General features: G+C 41.1%; 1 protein-coding gene across 2 annotated transcripts in view; it reads left to right on the forward strand.

The window, feature by feature from the left end:
- Nucleotides 1-20,612, forward strand: part of CPLX1 (complexin 1) — a 111,427-nt gene extending 90,815 nt beyond the window's left edge. For both annotated transcript variants that reach the window (XM_032096041.1, XM_032096040.1), the window contains exon 4: nt 15,854-20,612. In XM_032096041.1, coding sequence (XP_031951932.1) covers nt 15,854-16,051 — 198 coding nt within the window. In that variant the 3' untranslated portion in view covers nt 16,052-20,612. The remainder of the gene's footprint in view (nt 1-15,853) is intronic.
- Nucleotides 20,613-21,403: the final 791 nt, after the last annotated feature.

The following is a 21,403-nucleotide window of genomic DNA, read 5'->3' on the forward strand; positions in this document are numbered from 1 at the left end:
AGCCCAGCAGAAGACTATGTTATGATTTTAATCTTCTGCAGTGAAGGAAGCAGTTGCTATGGGAGTGCCAGGACTGGAAAGAACTTGGGATGCTGGGATAGGGCTATAAAATTTTAATGTAATATCTGGAAGACAAAGTCACTGTAGTCTTCTAGATAGTCCATACCAGAAAAATACTAAGGGGATGATATTTTTACACAGCATTATGCTCTATCCTTCTGCATTGACTCTGACAGCTATGGACCTTCACACACTCTGCCCAAGGCTCTTTTCTCTTTCAGTCTTATCCCCCCTCTGCTGCAAGAAACATACCTGATGTTCAGTTTCACAGATTGTCCCAACACACAGCTACTGGCATAATTTCTTTAGATTGTCATAAAGTGATACCTGATGAAACCTCTTTCTTGGAAGTTTCTTAAAATCTTAATTCTCATCAGAAAAAGAAAATTTTCTCCAAAACTATGACTAGCCAATGAGATTTAAATACCCTGCAGCCATGCAAATCTTAAGACCCACCAGCTCCCTTAAAGGAGGCAGTCTGCAAGGGTCTCAGATTGTTGGAGATCAGAGGTGGCAGGCCAGAACCCAAAGAGAATAGGTACTGGGAGATGAGTCTTACTGCACTGTGGCTCAGGATGTGCAGAGAAAAACATTCCAGGCTCATTCCTTGACCTTTTCCTGGAAGGAATTATCCCTCTTAGCAGCATCTCTGATTGCAGGGGGAAACAGGGATAGTTAGTGAGGTGGGGCATCAAGCCTTAACATTGCTAGAGCTCATCTATTCCTACTGTACATTCCCCTGCTGAAATTATCATTTTGGGCAGGTAGTGCATATTATCATCCTGACTGGAAACCCATTAACTCTGTGGAAGGTCTTTCCTATTAGTCATCAGAGCTAGTGAAACTGATCTTTGGTCTGCTCAAAGTGATAGGCACTACATTTAAAAAGAGCTAAGTGTCTGATATGCAACAAAAATGTCTTGTAGAGAAATGAGAAATGCAGGAAGACTATCTCACAGCTATTGCCAGCTTTCATTAGCTGAACCCACATTTATGGTTGTTTCCATTCCTGTTGAAGGAATGGATTATGCCTAAGAGGAGGCAGGGTTGGGTGGGGGAAGAGAGAGAGAGGGAGGGAGGGAGATGGAAGAAGAACCTCAATTGTAGTTTTAGTGAATCAGTCAGAATGAGAATGGGTAATTAAGTATCTGTTTTTAAAAAAATTAAAGGACTTCACAATGGGCAACTACAGAGATCAGAGTGAGAAAGACATGAGTTCAGGTGAGGAGAAAGGTTTGGGAATATTTAGTATCATTATAGGGATAACCAGGTTCACCTGTGAGTTTGCCTTAGCAAGCTTTAGCTCTCAAACTGCTCATTGTCTCCATCTGAGCTGGCAGTCATCTCTTCCTTGGTACTCAGTAGGGAGAAATACAGAAAGGGCTGCCTCAGAGCATGATGTCCCAGGTGAATGCCTTAGAATGGGATGTATTGCTGTCCACAGTGGCCTCTCCCCACTGAATAGAAGAGCTTAGAACAGATGCTTAACTTGTAGCTAACAAACTACTGAGCAAGTGCTCGCTCATGAGGAGCCTCTTCTTCTATTACTTCTATGTAATCATTGCAAAGCCCATGTGTAGAGGAGTGCAAAAATGGGAGAACATCATGCTAAATAATCAGCGTAGTTAATCTTAATCATGGTCTTAAACCAGTTTGCAGTCTGTTTCTCTCTCTGGAGCTGGAGATGGCTGTGTCTGGCAAAGGGCAGCCCCTGAATTCTCATCACAGAGGCCACTCCTGTAAAACCCCTGCTGTCAGCACCTGGACACATGAACCCAATGCTGTGTAGCTTCTCAGACTTTGTCCTTTCTGCTGTAGAAATGCCCTGCATTTCTAAGGTAAGGTTCAGAGGATAATTGTTCTAGTGTCTGGAGTTTTGCTTTTTGTTTTGAACATACTTTTCAGATGATATCAAAGCAGGAAAAGCCATAGGGCAAAGTGGAAAAATATTGTTAATGTCTTCTAATTAAATTCATTGAAGCAAATCATCTTTCTGCTTCCTATGTTTTCCATTGTCTGCGGTGTTTCTGTCTCTCCTCCAGCATGATCTGGCACCTTCTTCTCCTGGGAGCCACACACTTGCTCTGCTAAAGGCTGATGAAGTTAGTGCCCCAGAAAAGTCATTTCCCAAACACAGACCTGAATAACCAGACAAATAATATTTTCACACAGCATTACTGAATAATAACAGTGAGTCCTCAGGCTTGCAGTGGCTGCATTGTGAGGCAGATGAGAAATGGAATGGGCAGTCTAGAGAGCAAGCAGGTGCTTTTAGAGCCAGCTATGATCATGCTATGTCAGTGAGTTGTGCTTGTTTTCAGACAATCAGAGACTGTGTGTCTCTAAGACTCATGCTTTTTTTCTCCTGACACATAAGTGGGAGGGGCTAGTTTCTTTCTGTGGTGAGAATGAAGTCAAACAAAAGCAGGAACTGGGGCTGAGGAACCTGCCACATTGGGAAAGTGACAGGCAAGCTGTTACCAGTAAGGATGATGAGAAAGCATGAATATATAAATAAAAGGGAGATTTTTTTCTATCAGCAAAGAGATGCACACCATGTTTCCCACTCTCCTTGAAAGTACTCCTTAATTAGAAGCTTGTGCCCAACTTAAAAATCTGCACACTAGTTTTTTGCCAATGTGCAAACTTTCTACCCTCCCACACTCTACAAGTCTCTTTGACAAAAATCCTGCAGAGAATGGATTTCCACCCTCAAAGCACATAAGGTGAAGAGCAGTAAGTACCTGAACTCACACACATCAGCATCTGCTAAGCAAGATCTGAAAGGTAGTCACAGGGTATATATACTTGCTTGACCTGTTGTGGTGCCAGGACCTGTCCATCAGTGGACATGAAACAACACCTCTTTTCAATCCTGCAGCCCAGCTAGCTCAGACACAGAGAAGTGTTTCTACATTTTGTATTTGTTCTGCCCAGGCTCTAGTCTGTGCTGAGCTTATTGGTGGCTTCTCTGTTCTGCACACACAGAGCCCTTTCTTTCAGGTGCTTCTCAAAGGCCCCAGTGTTCCTTCTCTCAGTATCAGAGTTCCTGGGTTGCCACTGAGTTTGTGCTAGCTTCTTCTATGTGTACTTTCATGGTAGCAATTTTTGAAGAACTCTACTGTTAGTAAAAGACATGCTTCCACTAACACACAATCTCTCTTGTGGCAGCAAACACTGAGATTTGAAAGGGCTTTTTTTTCAGCTTCTCAACAAAAACTGTTACACAAAAAGGTTCCAGGTTTTACCAGCAATTGGGATAACCAGGGCCATTACCAAATAGGCTGAGGCTTTGGCCAAAACCCCAACCAGCTGATCCAAAAAAGCTTATGTGATCACAAAAAAGCTGTTCAAGTGTATTCTTTCTTGATCTTTTTAATTTCTCCTTTTTTACATTTGAAGAATAGTTGTTCATTAATGGCCTGAAGCAATGTAATTTTCTGAAGTTATAGGATTCCTACTGGTCCATTGCTTTGCTAGGCATGCACAGATCTTTTGTGATGGGAAGGTACTAAATAGTGGTCGGGGTACAGAACAGCATAATCAGCTGAGCATGTTGGTGGTCTGCATGTTCCCATTTATGCGCTGGGTCAGTTACTGATGTGTTTCCTTCCAGCACTCCTTGCCCCTTGATGTCATCCAAGGTGTGATTTAACGTCTCTCTCTGTCCTCTTCCACTACCTCCCACACTGTACATCCAGCTACTGAAAGTCTCATTAATGATGTCAAAGTGCTCAGACAGTATGAAAATAAAATAGAGAGCCAGTTTCCCTTTTCCTAGCTTGAGGAGGATGAGCATGGCTGGGTATCAACTACCCCATAAGTAAGTTCTTTGAGCTGCTGCTTTTTGACATAGGCACAACAAAAAGCCAACATGCTGCATGCATCCCACTCATTACTGTGTCAGAAAAAGCCCACCCAATTAGATCAAGAGAGAGAAAGAAAATGGGCTTGTTACTCTTGTCTTGACTCACTGTCTGGAGGATGAATGCTTCCATGCAGCAAGAGGGTAACATTTCAGCAGTTCCATACCCTCCTGCATATACTGGATGTCAAAAGTTTTCTTCCTATTTTTAAAGCATTTTGGTGTCAGAGTTCTCACTTCTGTTGCATATAAGGAGAAGGCAAGAAATACTGGAGACCCCAACCAAGACCTCAAGAATTTTTGAAATTTATTAAAATTATTAAAGAGCCTTTGAAAAGGCTCCTTTTGTAACTTTAGTGCATCAAAGCTGGTAGGAGATGAAATGCCTTTGTCTTTTTGCCATAAAACAAAAGTATGCCTGGGAGAAATGTACAGTAGAGATAGCAAAGTCCTCTCCATAAGGTTCATCTCTCCCTTCTGCTGTACAGCTCCTAGCTTTATGGGGGTTGTGAGCTCCATGGGATCTGCCCCTGCTCACATACCCCTGACAATAGAAACATTTGTTCTCTGACTACGGCCAGCCAAGGGAAAGGATGAGCAAACTCAACAGCTGATTCCACATAGAGGAAATGAGAAACATGCGCCTCATTTCTAGAAACGGTTTTGAGATATTGGCCCAAGTTGGTTGCTTGCTGTTGAAATGGTCTGAGATATTTTTATGCCATGGCTGTTTACAGATGAAAACTCTTTTCCAGGTTTGTCATAGCAACCCAGCCTTGCAACACTATACAGACTGAGTAGGTCGCTCACTTTAGCACCATTACTGCTGTTTTGTTGGATTGTTAAGATGAACCAGATATTTTCCCTTACCAAATTTCACTACAAACATGTCTTCTCTAGTCTCTTGGGAAGCAAGAAAACTGCCTTGAATTACACAAGAAAGATGCTGGTGTGCCTGTTCAAAAGGGCTAGAGAAAAAGAAGTGACCTGCCGTTCATTTTTTCATGTCCCTCTGAAAAGCTACAGCATATGAATAAGCACTTGTAATTTCCTACTCACTCTTTTGGATGTCAAAAGTTTTCTTCCTATTTTTAAGCATTTTGATGTCAGAGTTCTCACCTCTGTTGCCAGTTAATGGGATTGAGAAATAACCTTTGTACTTCAGAGGGAAGAATGTGTCAAAGGTTTGAAACTAATTGATTAACCACCTTTGATTTTACTGAGTCTTAGCTCAGAGTTTGTGACAATGTCTTGTCTCCACAAATGTACTGGCAGGATGGCTGTGCTAATTAGATCCTGGGTGCAGGATTTATTCCACACAGAAGAATCTCCAAGGAATTGATGACAACAATTAAATAGTCTCAAAGCAAGGACTAAAGATAATAATCTAGCTAATCTTTCCTGATCTCTTACTATTGCTGAATTACATTATCTTGTGCTGTCAACAAAGTCAGCATTTGCAATTTTGGTGTAGGTTACTGAAAAAAAAATCTTACTGAAAAGTTTGAGGCTGTTTACTGTCTGTCAAATTCATCCTACCAACTCAGGGCAGTTACTGAGGACGGTATAATGTATGGAAATGGCACAGAAGCAACTTCTTATATTTCAATGTGGCATAATTTCAGCAATGACTGTGTTTCAGAGCAGACTCACTGCAGCCCCTTTAGAGGGGTAAATCTTATTTAAATTCTATGTTCACCAAGAAGAGAAGAATTGTCTCTCATATGGTCACACAGAAAGCTGAGAAAAATTGCAGATGCATACCTAAATGTTGGTCTAAGGGACTCTTTTCCCCCCAGGTTAGTCCTCAGAATTCTTGGCAGCAGTGATATGAGTATTGCTTGTGTATCTGGGCCTCTTAGTTGAGTCTATTCTAAGTCTTGATTTTTATTTTTTTTTTTTAATTTTTTTTTTTTTGTGAATTAAGCTATGTTTATGATGTGTTGAACTTTTTAAGATAGAAATTAATCTTTTTCACTTCCCTCAAACCTACTGTCTAATAGAAGACTACAATGAAATGCAACTGTACCTCTGTGCTGAACGACACTAGGAAACACAAATTTACCTAGAGCATACTTTGAATCACGTACAAGGGTGCTACTTCCAGAATCCTTTCTAAGTTCCTTCTTTCCCTGCTGTGATAAGCTCTTTGCTGATAACACAGCAAAGTGTTCATGAGCACTTTTTAGTGTATAACAAAATGCCAAGGAGTGCCTAAAGTTTTGTAATAGCTAGAGCTGATACATGCACAGAGAAATGTTCTAGCAATATGCTAGAAAAAAAACTGACAGTCAGAAACTGTTTTTTAAAAAATTTGCCTTTCATGGCTTTCCAGAGATTTGCAGAGATGAGACACAGAGAGCTCATGCAGTTTACCTACTGAAAGCTGAACTTTAAATGAATCAGCCATTTAGGGTTCAACCTCTGAATTTTCAGCTGGCCTCAAACTCCAATCTGCCAAAGTGTTGTGATCAATAAGGCAATGGCATGCTGAACCCCACCAAGAACAAACCTAGCAAGGCAGGATAATAATAAATTTTTAAGCCTCATGAGTAAACAATGAGTTCTGTATTGCCCTGGAGAGTACAAACTATATTTCTTTTGGCTGTTACCTGGATCTTCATCATGTGATTCACTACAAGAAAAAATATTACTCCTCATCCTATGGTGAACCACTCCTTATCCTCTGGAGCACTTGTATTACATTCTTGTAAAAACACACTGACTGGACTAGAGCTTTCAAAATAAGATTTAATAATGCAAAAATAAAAACAATTCCAAAAAACCTAAACCAAACAAGACCCAAAACAAAAATGAGCTGTTACATGTGGTAAACACAGGCTATGGAAAAGAGATAGTTGTGTCTAATCTAAATTGCTTCAGTATCCTGGGGAAATAATTTTACCAGCTTGTACTAAAAGAAAGGCTTTCATTTGGCAAAGGAAATAAATGCAGGAGGCAGGAAGAAGGATGAGCAGCTTGTACTCCATGTTCTGATCTTACACAGTGCACACATAAAGATATATCCTATGGATTTATTTATGCTATCAGATACGTAGCTATAACATAAATTCTGCTAAACTCATATAAGCAACTGCATTTATCCATTTCCGGGACCCTGCCATTGGCTTCTGGGAAGTTTTCCTTGTAGAGAATTAAATGTAGACTTTGAAAACGCACGAAATCATAACCTGCTTTGCCTAGGAGTACACCTGCTCTGCATCGCTGGAAAATACCTCTGTTCTTACGGGAACCTTCTGCAGCTTGACCCCATCCTGGTGATCATGAGGCAAAACTAAACTTTCGCTGTGACCTATGAGCAATTAAGCTGCAGTTGTTACTGTGGAATATGTAACTTTTCTTTTTTCTTATCCTGTTTAACTGCTTTGAAGGAAAGAATTGACCCAGATTTTCTTAACTGGACCTGCAAGTTGGATTCTGGGGGAGAGATTTTCCACAGGACCCAACAGGCTTAGGAGTACAGTATATACTGTACTTATCTTGGGCCCTGTGGTCATTAGTCAGTGCACTGATTTCAGTCAACCCTCCAGGTACCTAAAATCAGTATTTTGGAGCCTCTGATCCTATGCTCTTCCTCATGAGTCAGATATTCTCTGCTTACTCTGGAGATTTCTTCTCTGATTACAAGATGGAAGACTTTGCTAGCCAGCACTAAGTTAATTATCTCCATTCCTGAAGCTTTCAAGACCTCATTCCCTTTCACTGAGGCTGACCATATTGCAGAAAGGCATTGTTTTAATATGGATGCTGCATACACAAGAGGAAGAAAATAAACATATTTGCAAACAGAGAGAAAATGAAAATATGATTTCTGCTGAGTATTCTGAAAAATTCACGTTATGTGATACCTGCGTCTGTTCTTTCTCAGAGTCTTTGTTTCCAAAGACTCTTTTGTCTTTGACTCTTTGTTCCAAATTTGTTCACAACTTGTAGCTCATACCACCTATATGTAGTAATCGGGAAAAGAGCCATTTTCCTGGGAAAACTTAGCATAGTCTAGCAACTTGGGCAATGAGCAGAATGGCCAGTTTGCTTCAGCAGAGTCAGTAGGCATAGTAGATTAAGCCAAAATGTGCTTCCCATCTGCCTCTACGAAAACACACCCAGCATGGGGACAAAACAAGGGGAGTTAGAGACGCGCGCATGCCTGCAGGGCCAGGATCTTATTGGCATCACAGAGATGTGGTGGATGGCTTCTGTAACTGACCATCAGGAGAGCAGACTTTAGGGTCCTCAGAGATCTGATTGGTAGAATACCATGAGATAAAGTCCTGGAGCAAATAGGAGCCCAAAAAAGCTGTTCAATATATAAGGATCTCCACCTCCAAACTCGGGAGCCATGAATTCCAACAAAGGTGCTCAGCAAGATCATGGAGCAGATCCTCTGAACTGTAGAGACATGGATCTGATGGCTGGACCACTTGGTGGTTAAGGAATTGGTTGGATGGACACAGAGCTGTGGTATAACATCCCATCCTTAAGGGGAAGGGAGCATGCAAGATTCAAAAATGCTTGTGGTCAAAAGTAACAACAAAAGTCAGAGGGTCCACAAAAACTCACAAAGTTTTATTAGTAAATAACATGCTTGGCATGGATATTGGTATTAGTTAGTCCCTGACCTACTATATAAGCACACAGCAGTGGATTTTGGGTAAAGGGTTAAGATGAAAAGGAAGAGAGAAGGGAAGAGATGAATTAGAGAGGAAGGAAATGGAAAGGAAAAGGAAAAGGGAGAGGAATCGCCAGGGACTGGTTCTAGTGTCAGGGATCTTGGGGGGTCTTGATCCCCCCTTACAGTCCATGCCCACTTCTTAACGTCATCCTTGTGCTTGTGTTGGGCTGGGCTTATCTACAGGAGCCAGAACAAGGATGTTTGTCCTGGAAAAGCTCTGCTCTTACCTCCACATGGCCCCCCATCTCCAGTCATTTCTTGTTCTTTCCCATGGCATGTTATTACCAATAATTCTTGGCTGTTATTAACAACAATCCATGGTTGGCTCCATAGCTATTGGGTTATCAGTGTTTGAGACATACACATTAGGCCCCTTGTCTCCTTGGATTCTACATGTGGTTAAAGGCTCAGTGTCCAAGTGGACACCAGAGATGAGTCGTGTCCTCAGGGTTTGGTGTTGAACCGGCACTGTTGGGCATCTGTGTTAGTGTCATGGACAGTGGGATTGAGGGCACCCTCAGCAAGTTTGCCACTGACACCAAGCTCTGTGGGGCAGTCAACAGGCAGGAGGGAAGGGATGTCGTCCAGAGGGACCTGGACAGGCTGGAGAGGTGGGGCTGTGCAAACCCCATGAAGGTCAAAAAGGCCAAGTGCAAGAGCCTGGGCCAGGGCAATCGCAAGCACAAATACAGACTGGGCAGAGAATGGAATGAGAACAGCCCTGAGGAGAAGGACTTGAGGGTGGATGAGAACTTTGACATGGCTTGGAAATATGCACTTGCAGTCCAGAAAATCACCCTATCCTGGGCTGCATTAAAAGCAGCGTCACTAGCAGATCTAGTGAAGTGATTCTATCCTTCTATTGTGCTTTCATGAGACCCACCTCGAGCACTGTGTCCAACTGTGGGACCCTCAACATAAGAAGGATGTGGACCTGTTGGAGCAAGTCCAGAGGGGGGTCACAAAGATGATCAGAGGGCTGGAGCACCTGTCCTCTCTCCCATGACTGGATGGGACTCTAAGCATAGTGATCTAGTGGAAGGTGTCCCTGACTATAGGGGGTTTGGGATGATTTGGAGATATTTTTAAGGTCTCTTCTAGCCCAAGCCATTCTATAATCCTATGACACCTTTCTTTTAACTAGGTTTGTCTGGGCCGGTCTCCACTGAAACTAATGAAAAGATTCCCCTTGATCTGAGTTGGCAGAAAATTCAGAGATGGATTCTGCAACCAGGAACCTGATACAGTTCTGTTTTTCCCTTAAACAGCAAACAGTGGACAGATGTGATGTTGTTTTCAATCAAAGTGAAGAAACAAGGCTTGTTGAGTACAGATCTGATCTCCTCCAGAGAGCAGTGCTTTATCTTGCACTCCATCTCTTGTGGAGCAGCAGAAAAGCAAATTCCATACCTAGTTTAGGGTAGCACTACTCCTGCTTGGGGCATTTGGCATTCCCATAGGAATGCTTTGCAGTTCCACAGCTGACTGGAATGGAAACCAGGAGTGTGGTTCTCAGCCATCAATATTGCCATGGGGGAGAAGGAAATGACTGCTAGATTCACCCAGTGTCACCAGAAGAAGATGCTGATGGGAGGCAGATGAAGATCAGATGAGTCCTTTGAAATCTGCAGCTGCATCTGATCTGTATATGTGGAGGAAGAGGAAGCCCGTAGGCCTCTGGGTTTGCTGTGGGAGCCCCCTGAGAGAAACAGGGGGATAAAACTGAAGAGCATACTGGAAGACCTGAAACAAGACAGGTCATGCATGAAGAATTGCTGTGATTTTGACAGAGCTGAAAGCCTGTGATGGCACAGAGTATCAAGGCATGTGTAGCCACAGGGAACTCATGGGGAGATGGAACCTTGGATGAGGTAAAGGATTCAAAGGACATGAGCCACGTTTACAAATAACTGCTGCTGGAAAACTGCCTGAAAAACTCTGAGGGCCCCCACGGAGATGGTTTCGGAGCATCTTTTCCAGGAGAGATGATGCCCTGCCTTTGCATCTCAAGTGTCCTCTTCCTGAAGTTTAATTGTCCTCCTTCCTTTCTCTCTGCCACCTCTCTCCTGAGCTGTGCTCCTGTCTGGCTCACAAGCAATTGAACAATGTAATTTAGGACTGCAGTTTCCAGATTTTGCCTTGTTCTTTTCCATTATTAATCAGCTGTCTTCCACTAGCACATTGACAGGGTTAGCAGAGCTGTGCAGCAGCATGTAGAGACAAGAAAATGTCCACACCTACACTCACTCCACACAGACCCCCCCATGCAGACCCCCCGCACACCCCACTGGCATGGCATGGACTGAGACACCCAGCATACTCTCTCATACCTTTCATTCCTTGCCACAGCTTGAAATTTGCATGATTGCCCAGGTGCAAAGTTGTGATTCTTTGTTTATTTCTCCTCGCAAAGCTCAGAGATTATCTAGGGTCAGTGTGTCTGAGTTGCCTGAAACACTCTGTGTAATTCTAACAGAGCATGGCAGACCTTGCACTTAAATGGGTAAATTGAGAGACAAAGAGAGTGTCCCTCTTTCATATGTGTTGAAAGGCTTCCTCACAAGTTTTCTGAGGACTAATCCTCTCTATCAAGCTTGGGACAAGTGAACTGATTAGAAAGACAAGTAGACCAAGAAAAACAAACAAGGAAAAAGAGCCAAATTTAACACAAAATGAAATCAGCATATTTGAGGTGAAAGAAAAGCTAGGACACATTGTTGGGCCAGATCTACATCAAAGTAGGTTCTGTGCTTTAAACAGTGGTGAGAACACAGTATTCAGGGCTCTGGGTTTCAGTACCCTCCTGTGTTTGACAGCCTGACACAGAGAGACAAAAGAAATCATGTAAAAAGACTTCAAGTTTGTATAAATCAAATAAAAGGGGAGTCTTTTTCTGTACCCTAGACTCGAACAGTTGTGGAACTAAAGGTCAGTGCTGAACTCCGCATATTGCTCTCGATTTGTTTCAGTCCTACATATATTCCTGGCAGAAAATTCCATGCATTAATGATGGAAAGATCTAAATTGGGCTGGTGTTCTCTTTGGTAATGGAAGAGAAAAAAAGAAATTTGCACAATTAATAAATAAAGTCCAAAAGGACAGATGGAAGATAAATCTTTTTGCAGTAGATGCATATTTTCAGTTTTCCAGATTTTTTTTGAAGACATTTCATGAAGAATCAGGGTAGACATGAGGAGAAATATTTTATTGCAAAGGGTAGTTAAGTTCCAGAACAGGTAAGAGGTTTTCAATAGCTGAGGTCTCTAAGAAAAAGACTTGTTCAGGTCAAGTTAACTCCTGAGATAAAATTATGTGCTTGTTGCCCTCCCAGTGTGTTTTCTAACCACACACTTTCAAGTCTGGCTGAAAATTATTTTCTTTTTTTGTACTGAGGTTCAGAATATGAATGAAATTTAACAGACAGAACTGTTAGTATAGCTCCCATAACTTTGATATGAAGCAAGATAAGGAATAAGCATTTAAATCTCTCAGTAGCTTTTCAAACCTTAGCTAGTGAATAAAGTAGTAATATCAAAGATGGCTGTATCTGCCACAGCTGTTCAGACATAGTTTCTGTACTACCTGCAGCTACACAAAACCACTGAGAAGAAAAATTTCCTGAAGAGAAATGTAACCAGCGTAATTCACATGCCAACATTTTCCCAGAAACTAAAGCTCAGTGTTACGTAATATGCAGTATTATTTCATGCAGTATTATTTCATATGCAGTAATATTTGGACTGAGGGCCAGTTTCAAGCTCTCAGAGCACCTTGGGAGGAAAAGTTGTTGCCTGAGTTCTCTGGTCCCACCATACAGTCTTCGAGTTGTCTTTGTATCCCCCACAAAACTCCTTCTTTATTTCTTTAGCTTCTTCAGGTAAATCACTTGTTGTTTCTAAGTAGGCAGTTCCAAATCTGATCCAAGGAAAACCACTCACTTGCACGTTGATTGTGGCTGTCTTCCTGCAGAGTCAGTTCCACACCTGACCCAAAGATACACAGTTACTTCCGCAAGTGTCTTAGCTATATTACTGTTTATTCATTCCATGACCTAGGTATTTGCTAGGTAAATATGTTCATTTTTAGTAGCAACTGTTGGCTTAAGAAATTGTAACTATATTTACGGTAGGTTCACATTTTAGACTGCAGATCCTGTTGGCTCAACAGTCCTCTACTCCCTGATACTCTTACTGTCATTAGAGTTAGGTCAAATTCTCAGAATGTTTCTAGTTCATGAACCTACTTTGACATGTGAAAATAGGGAAGAACAGGGAAGAAAAGAGATGGGGAGGAAGCTGATGTTGTATGTTAGTATGTTAATATGTTAGTCTGGTCTTTTCCTGACAGGCAGTTGGTGAGTGTGGGTTAAGCCAAGGGCCATGGTACTTTTTCCCTACTCTTCCCACTTGATGACTGAGGACTCCAGCCTGACAATGTTTCGCTAACATGACCCGGTGACAACAATCCTCGGGTGGCAGAAGAGTAATAACTCTAGGAGCGGCAGATGGTACATATACTAAAAATGTTTCAGAATCTTCCTGGGTTAGGACCGTAATTCTGCATATAGTAGAAGACATGGATATGTGGCTGAAGGCCGAGCAGGTAATGATACAGCTTCTGATATTAAATTTTGTGGGGTTGAACCTTGAATAAAAATGAAACTATTCTCATCCTTCAAATTTTTTTGAAGCAATGCAATATTTCCTATCCCCAGGAAAACCAGAGCACCAGAAAGATTGTTTTTAGTAATATTTTTAAAAATTAATTATTGACTTCACCCAAATGATTTCATTTGAAGACACTATTTGAAAAATTTGTTTAAGACTTTCCTTTCTATAATTTTATTTCCTCTGAAACAATTTCAAACCTAAAGTATGCCATTTTATTAACCTATGAATCTTCACATCTTAGATTTTTATTAATGCAAAGCATTACAAAATACCACCAAATTTAAATTATAATACTGAGTTCTGATAACTGGTTGATTTTGTTCCTGAGCTAGAGGATCAACACATTGTTTTGTGATGAAGGATTTGAAAGCATGCAGGGTACCCATGTGTTACTATGATTTGTGTTGTCTCCACTACTGTTCTCCTCTAGCTGGCAAAGGAAGGCACAATCTGCACTTAAATTACACTGGGAGTCAGGGACATCTGCTTGTGGCCTGAGAGGGAGAATGGGGTTAATATAGCCCTACAGACTGACCACTGTCTAGCACTGCATGTCATTCCATCTGTGTGGTAGCTGGTCCTGTGTTCAATCTCCTTTGTGGCATACAGCCCTGTACCCGTAAGTTGATCAAATTCTTTCTTTGTCTCACATGTGAATGGAGACGTCATTTGTCTTTAATACCTTTCCCATGAAATCAAGGTGTGACCAGCACCCAGTGGATATAAAAATCGTAAGACAAATGTCCTTAATGAACATTTTGGCATGAGAGAATTGATTTAGAGAACTAGAGTGTTTCAAAGCCACTGCTTTCAACTTTGCAGGCTGTCATCCTAAATATAAATGATGATGAAGAAAGGAATCAAAAATAGTGCCTTTGCTCAGAAATGTTTAGGAGGAAAAGTCAAACCCAACAGCCCTCTGTTGGGCACAGAGGCTGTTGCGGCAGTGCACTTTTGGTTTTACTGGTTAACAATTTGTACTAATCTTCATGGAAAAAAATCAAAAGAAAAACGAATGAAAATAGCATCGAATTCATCTCTATTCAGCAGTAAGGTTTTATTGATACTTGAAAATACTGAGAGCATGGTACCAACATAATTCTCTGATGTTTTTGAAATCATATTTAATTTTCTTTTCAACGTTCTTTTCAAGCATATTCATGCAAAATGAATTGTAAGCAATTGTGCAGGTGCTTGTGAGGTGACTGGTGGCCGAGGAGCTGATATTTAGCAGCCATGAAGGTGGCTTTTCAAAAGGTAAAAAGGATAAACAGAAGAATGTTGCTGCCAGACAGGGAGCTGTGAGCCTGGGGACCACAAGCATCCTTGAAATGTACAGCTGGCCTCTTCGAAGCACAGCTGGACACTGAAAAGTTACACTTCCTGAGTTTGCACCATGATCACAGTACCAAGAAAGTTTAACCTCCATTTATCATCAGAAAAAGTGGAAACATCCTGGGAAATTTGTATTGGTCTGAATAAACAGAGCAGGTCTCTGAGCAACCTGACCTAGCTGAAAATGTTCCTACTCATTTCTTTGACTAGGTGGCCTTGAAATGTACTTTCCAGCCCAAACCATTCCATGATTTGATAATACAGAGGGTAGCTTGCAGGTGTACTTGTTGCTCTAGATTTGCATGTGATGGTTTGAATTGATATTTTGTTGTTGTTGTATATGACATGAATCTCTGAAACAGTACAAACACTTACAGAAAGAGCAGCATATGCATATGTTTAGTCCTCTATTAAATCTAGCTTGTTGTATATAGTATCATAAAATAAAAGTCTGGTTACTCATGTAGTGTGTTAGTGGCATGCCTCTAATTCTTAGTGGAAGTAGCAAATTTCAAATACCCATTCTACTCACATGGTTAAGAGTGTTTCTCTTCAAATAGTATGAGTCAGCTGATTTTCTCATGAAGATTTATTTTCACAGAACTCTTTCTGTCCCACTTACACAATGACAACATGGATGAATGGTATATGTCCCACATGATAATACATAAAATTGTTGTCTTCACTGCTGTCCTGTCTGTCCTGATCTGTTTGCTTTCTTTTGTTGCTGACTAGTTTTTCCCTGAAGTTTTGCCACATCTGTAAACCTTAACTATAAAATGCTGCGGGTGGAATCTCAATATCATTGTGGATGATGGACTTGAGACAGAAAAGAGGAGTGTCCTGAGGTGACTGTATGATAGTCTCAAACCAGGACAAGGAGGATCAACATCAGTAGAATGCCACCCTAACACTTTACTAACGCAGAACTTATGTTCTCTTTACTAGAGAGCCACAGCTGCATAGTCCCATTTTCTCCCCTGTGCTTGTTTCTGAGTGATCTGAGCATCTTGTCTTGTAAAGGCTGTCCATCCACTGGGCTATACTTAGTGGAGGGTTGTTAGGATGGATATTTTTGGTGTCTGTGTAAAAGAGCAAAATGAGAATATGGAATGTTCTTACTGCAGAATATGAGGCACCACATGCAATGTCTGGCTTCATCAGCCATCCTGTTCAGCAGATGTGTTATTTCTCATATGATTCAGACAATGTGTTATCTCTCCCCTGCAGTATGGGATAAAGAAGAAGGAAGAAAAGGAAGCAGAGGCGCAGGCCGCACTGGAAGCTAATGCTGAAGGGAGTCTGACACGCCCAAAGAAGGCGATCCCTCCTGGCTGTGGGGATGAGGAGGAGGAAGAAGAAGAGAGCATCCTAGACACAGTCATCAAATACTTACCAGGCCCCCTGCAGGACATGTTCAAGAAGTAATAGCTGCAGACTGTTAGATGGGCATAAACAGTACTGCAAAGGATTTCTCTTTTGCCCAATGGGGATTTACAATCTTGCCATTCATCCCGCAGTCCTCCCCACCTCTGCCCTCTACTGCTCACTAGGAGTCCCTTCGCTTCCCATTCCCTTCTGACTGCCTCTTTCCCTTTCCTCCACCCCCAGACTCATCCATTCCTTTATTTTGTATATAGTCCAGTAGATGCCTCTGAATGGATGTAAAGATTAAAAAGCTGCAGACTACACAACTTTTATTATAAGCCATAGTACTATGTATGTTAAATAAGGCAACTGCACATCAGGCATAGAAAAGGAACAATCTCATTTCCATCCAATGCAAGAAGGAGTGTTCACTAAGTACGAACAGTGGCCTCTTTAATTTTTAAAAATTATATTATTTTTATTATTGATAATAATTAGTCATTATTGTAATATTCCTATTGATTGGATCACATTAGCCATTTTTTGTTGAGCACATCTGCTCTTGGAAGGGATATCTCAGTTCTCCCATGGAAGCAGAGCTTTTCTGTTTTAATTCCATCCATGACATAAATAAAAGATCGTTTGGAAAGTAAATCATGCATGACTTACACAGCTGACATCACTCAGAACTGTGGAAGAAGTGAGTCATCTGCCCTCAGATACTGTAGAAGTTAAATGCCTCAGAATCTAAGCAAGAGTCATGTTACTTTGGGAATTAGCCATACATTTACCTTGAATGAGCAAATTGGTCAGGCACTTGCCATACAGAGAGCTGAAACCATAGGAGAGTGCATAGTGCTCTGGTAGAGGACCTCCCCAACCCCTCTGAAGCCAATGACAAGTGTATTTGCTGCTCTTTTTAACCAATCTTTCTGCCGTATTCAACCATCCCATTCCCAGCAGTGCTTGTGGGTTGGACGTTTGGGTTCCAGCATATTGTACTAGCTGTGTCCTGCCCACCCTTTCCTGCAGTGTGTGGGAGTGTGTGGTGGCCTGAATGTGAGTCATGGCAGATCCATAAATATCTATGATGTTTATTGTGCTAAATTACTGCATTGCCTTGGGGAGGTCACTTGTTTTCTGCCCCACTGAGCTTCTACACCTGTAAAATGTAGGTTTCAGTCTCTACCTACAACAAAGGCATGAAGTGAGGATGCTTCTCCAGTGCTGTGCAGGAGCTAATTAATATTACAGCAGTGTGTGGTATCCCTTGATGCTAGCAGGGTGGGAGAAAATGTTTTTCTCACCATTATCTTTGTGGCCTTTTGCAGACACAGGTACAGAGGTCTCCTCAATGAAACATTGGAGATATCACAAAACTGCGTAAGAAAATCCAAATTCTATGGGAGATGTTGACTTGCTAATACATACATAGATTCAATATATATATATACCTATTTTGAACACAAGTCCTCATGATCAGTTATCTGGCTTGTCATCTGAAGAACTAATCCTGATATTTTGCATCTGGCTAGGTCTCTGTAGTTGATGCTGTGAGACCATCATGCCATCTCAGTCTCACCGTCTTGTCAGGAAAATTAGGATTTGTCTGGCAGAACTAGCATTGCTTGTCCCTGTCCTGAGAGAAACAAAAATATCCTAAGTACGTGGATGAGATTTGAAAGCAAATACACTCTTTCTGCTGGCAAAGAAAAGGAGGATAATCTCAGATATTTCACTAGGTACCTAAATTAAGCATTTTATTTCAATGGACCTTCTTTGCGCTGGTTCAGTGTAAGTGAGTTTAGGCAAACATTTCAGTATTTTCCTAAATAAGATACTTTAGAAGACATTTACACCTTTTCAGGTAAACAGAAGAAATCTGTACCATGGTTAAGGAATTGAGCATGAGAGTTCTGTACCTTCCAGTAGCATCTGTTTTAATAGGGAAAGAGTATTTTGAAAGAGAATAAATATAGTATGCTCTCCTTGCACAATTTTTATTCAGGCTCAAGTAATTTCAAACACACCTTTCTATTGAATCCAACGTGGAGGCTGAAGAGGTTTGACTGATATACAAGTCAGAAAAAGTTGATATGGATACAACTTGTTTCAGGCTGGATCTATGAACAAGACTTGTTGGTTCTAGTAAAAGCTGCCAAGGGCTACCCAGAGGAAAGAGAAGGCAGGTTTTACTCATTTGGATAATGTCAGGGGAACTTTTTTCCCCCATAACTTTCATTTAAAGCAAGATGAATGTCTCCCTCCTAAGACTTTTAATGATCCAGAACACTAGGAATCTGTGCTTGGGTATAGCATGGTAGTGTTGAACAATTTACCATTTCTAGGAAGAATGTCCTACTCAGCTCATGCAAATTCAGCAACTAGTAATTTGAGCCTATTTAAGTAAATCTCACAGAATTGAAAACTCTGAGACAAAAGGAGCGCTCGTTTTGATGCTCTGCCACAGAGTATCCAACATCCCCAAAAGCTAAAAGGCAGAGCCTGGCTCTTCAGCCACTTACTGGTAGCTGGATCTCCTAACCTAGATCACTGACATAAAGATGTCAATACCTTTGAAATGCCCTGATTAATCTCTGCGCCATGCATCCTCTAATACATAAGCAGGACCAGCAGAAGTGTGCCTGTGCTAAAAGGAATATGTCCATTCGTATATTCCCCTGGACTTGTGCTGCAGAGCTCTGCAAACAAACAAATAAACAAACGAGAAGATAATCTTATTCCACTTTACTTTGGTTTTTCTCTACTACTTGTTTGCTGACCTTTCCCTAACTCCCATCACTGACTCCCTTCCTCATCCAACCAAATACTGTTCCTGATATAAGATCAGAATTTTCTGCCTAGCATCCTCCTTGCAGAATGTTAATACTGATTGTTTTCACAGTCTCTCTGGTAGCTTGATGTGCAGGTCTGTGCACTCCTCTGTGGAAGGTGAGGAAATTGGAGAAGAAAGGAAGAAGAGAGAGAGAGAGAAAGGAAGACTGGTACTGTTCTTGATAACTGTGCCTCAGCAGCTGTGACACTGAATGAGTGGTCTAAGTCAGGATCCTGTGTAGCCTGTACTGAAATTTCTTAAGGAGGTACTGCTATCCCTGGGCTCAGAGCACTAAAAATACTGCCCTTGTGAGCTGAGCTCCTGATCTGTGTGAACATCTGGACTGAACCCCTGAAGAAGGCTATAGGATCTCCATGCTGAGTCTGGTAGGCCTCATTCCAGGGTCACAAAGCAGGAGGTAAGGGAGGGTGTTTTATTAAATAATGTTTACTTAAGTCTTTTTTGTTGTGGGAGCTTCCCAGCTCAACCATCTCATCACTTCTGTGTCTCAACTCGCCACACCTGCAGCAGCCCTTCCTCCACTGACAACAGAGAGTTAATCCCATTTTCCTTTTCTTGCCATAAGAAACATGTCAGAAAATCTACCACAGGTACTGGATAGGTTTTGCTTGGTTTTGCCTCACATAACTTTTGGCACTCCTCAAGTCATTACATGGTCCCAAAGTGCCTAAGCCATGCTGAATAGACTCAAGAGCAAGGCACTCTCCCATCTCTTCTGCCTGTCTATTTCCCTTCCCACTCAGAACTGGTAACAAGGGACACAGACACCTTTGACTCACGTATGGAAGTTAAAAGCATTGTCTCACACACTCCCCCTTGGCACTCAAGCAGGTGATGAAGCACTTAAACAAGAGACCAAAGAGAAGCATGGTTCATTGTTTGGATTCTGAATATCTTTTTGTCTTTCATGACATTGTTTTATTTGCATCACTGGTCTGTTCAATCTCAGGTAAATGAGGTATTTTAGTTTTATAACTGGTTTTTATTTACACAGAAAGGTTGTTGGCTAGACACTGCAGTCATTTTCCCTCACAGCTCCAAGACCTTACTGGGTTAGTAAAAAAATAGTCAAAGGGCCTTCACATTTGGAGGGTAAATGATTTAGTTTGCCATTGACCTTGTGAACTCACATTTATATGTAGAGAAAGCCATATGAAATCAGACTGCAATATCAATGCTACTCTTGTGTTTAAAATTAATAAAACAAAATATAAGATCATGTGCTTAATCACTTTGGAGTTCCTCTATGTTTCTAGTATCATACGTTGGCTAGATCCCTCCCAGCCTCTCTCCTTCATCAAGAAACACCATACCAGTGCTGCTGAATACATCTTTTTGCCAAGCTTTTTGTGCTAGAACAAGCATTGTTAGAAATTAACTGTTGTGATCTAAATGTAATGTCTTATGTATCTGAAAGTTGTCTGTATTTGTTCTGAATATATGTTATCAAGATAACTGTTTCCTCATGCACTGAGTTAGTAAAATGTTTCAGTACTGTCATTAAAAAAATTGCCTGTTTTCTCTCTTTCTCTTTCACACACACAGAGCAAAATTTAACTTAGCCATGCATTTTCTAGTAGAAATGCTCCCCAGCTTTCTTTCAGATGCATGCAGTACTTGAGGATGATTAAAAGTAGAGACATTGTGAATGTGATCTTAATTTGTTATTTTCCTGGTATTTTTTCCTGCATGATGTGGGTAAATGGTATGATGTTCTTTTAAAATGGAATCACAGCCAATAAAAAACCCCAGTGATTTCATAAATTGTTTGCAATGCTTTCCTATGAAATTCCTTCCAGGCTACACTTGGAAATCAAAGTATGGTTGCTCATATACAAATAGAATGGTAACAGAATTGAGGAGCAACATGGATGTTATTTGAATAAATATGCTCATTTTTTCATTTATCAAAAACACTGATGAGGTTTAATGTGTGCAGGTGATTAGCAAATTTTAAATAAGTTTGCTACTAGGAATTAATTTTCCTTAGGAAGAGCAGAACAACACTCCTTTGAAAGAAACACAGACATTTAGCTATGGTTTAGTGAGAATATGTTTGGATCTTAAGACAAAATACATTGCACTGATGTGCAATGACACAAAATGCATCTCAGGATCCAGAATCCATGATATATACAAAACTCTTTGGATGGCAAATTCCACACAGCTAAGCCTCATCTTACTTGCTCAGGCACAAATCATTAGTTGTAATATTCAGCATGAAAGTGTTGCATCGTGTTAGAAAAAGATATTACCATACATCTCATAGGAAAAGCTGATACCCTTTTGCCGATCCTTCCTTAGGACCATTGTATAATCATTCAGGTTTTTCTGGGTTTTTTACTAACAGAGGCAGCCACAGGACTGTCGCAGAGAATCAACCCATGTTATTTACATGCCAGAATACCTACTCAGAATTTGAGCATAACACTGCTAAAACTAACACATGCTAATGCTGCTGCAGAGTGTGAGTTCAAGGGCAGGCTCTCCGTGTACTTCAGGTTTCAGGCAAGGTTTGAGGAAGCTAACAGGGCAAGAAAATATTTTTCACTGGT

Source organism: Corvus moneduloides, chromosome Z (genome assembly GCF_009650955.1).
Source record: "Corvus moneduloides isolate bCorMon1 chromosome Z, bCorMon1.pri, whole genome shotgun sequence".
NCBI lineage: Eukaryota > Metazoa > Chordata > Aves > Passeriformes > Corvidae > Corvus > Corvus moneduloides.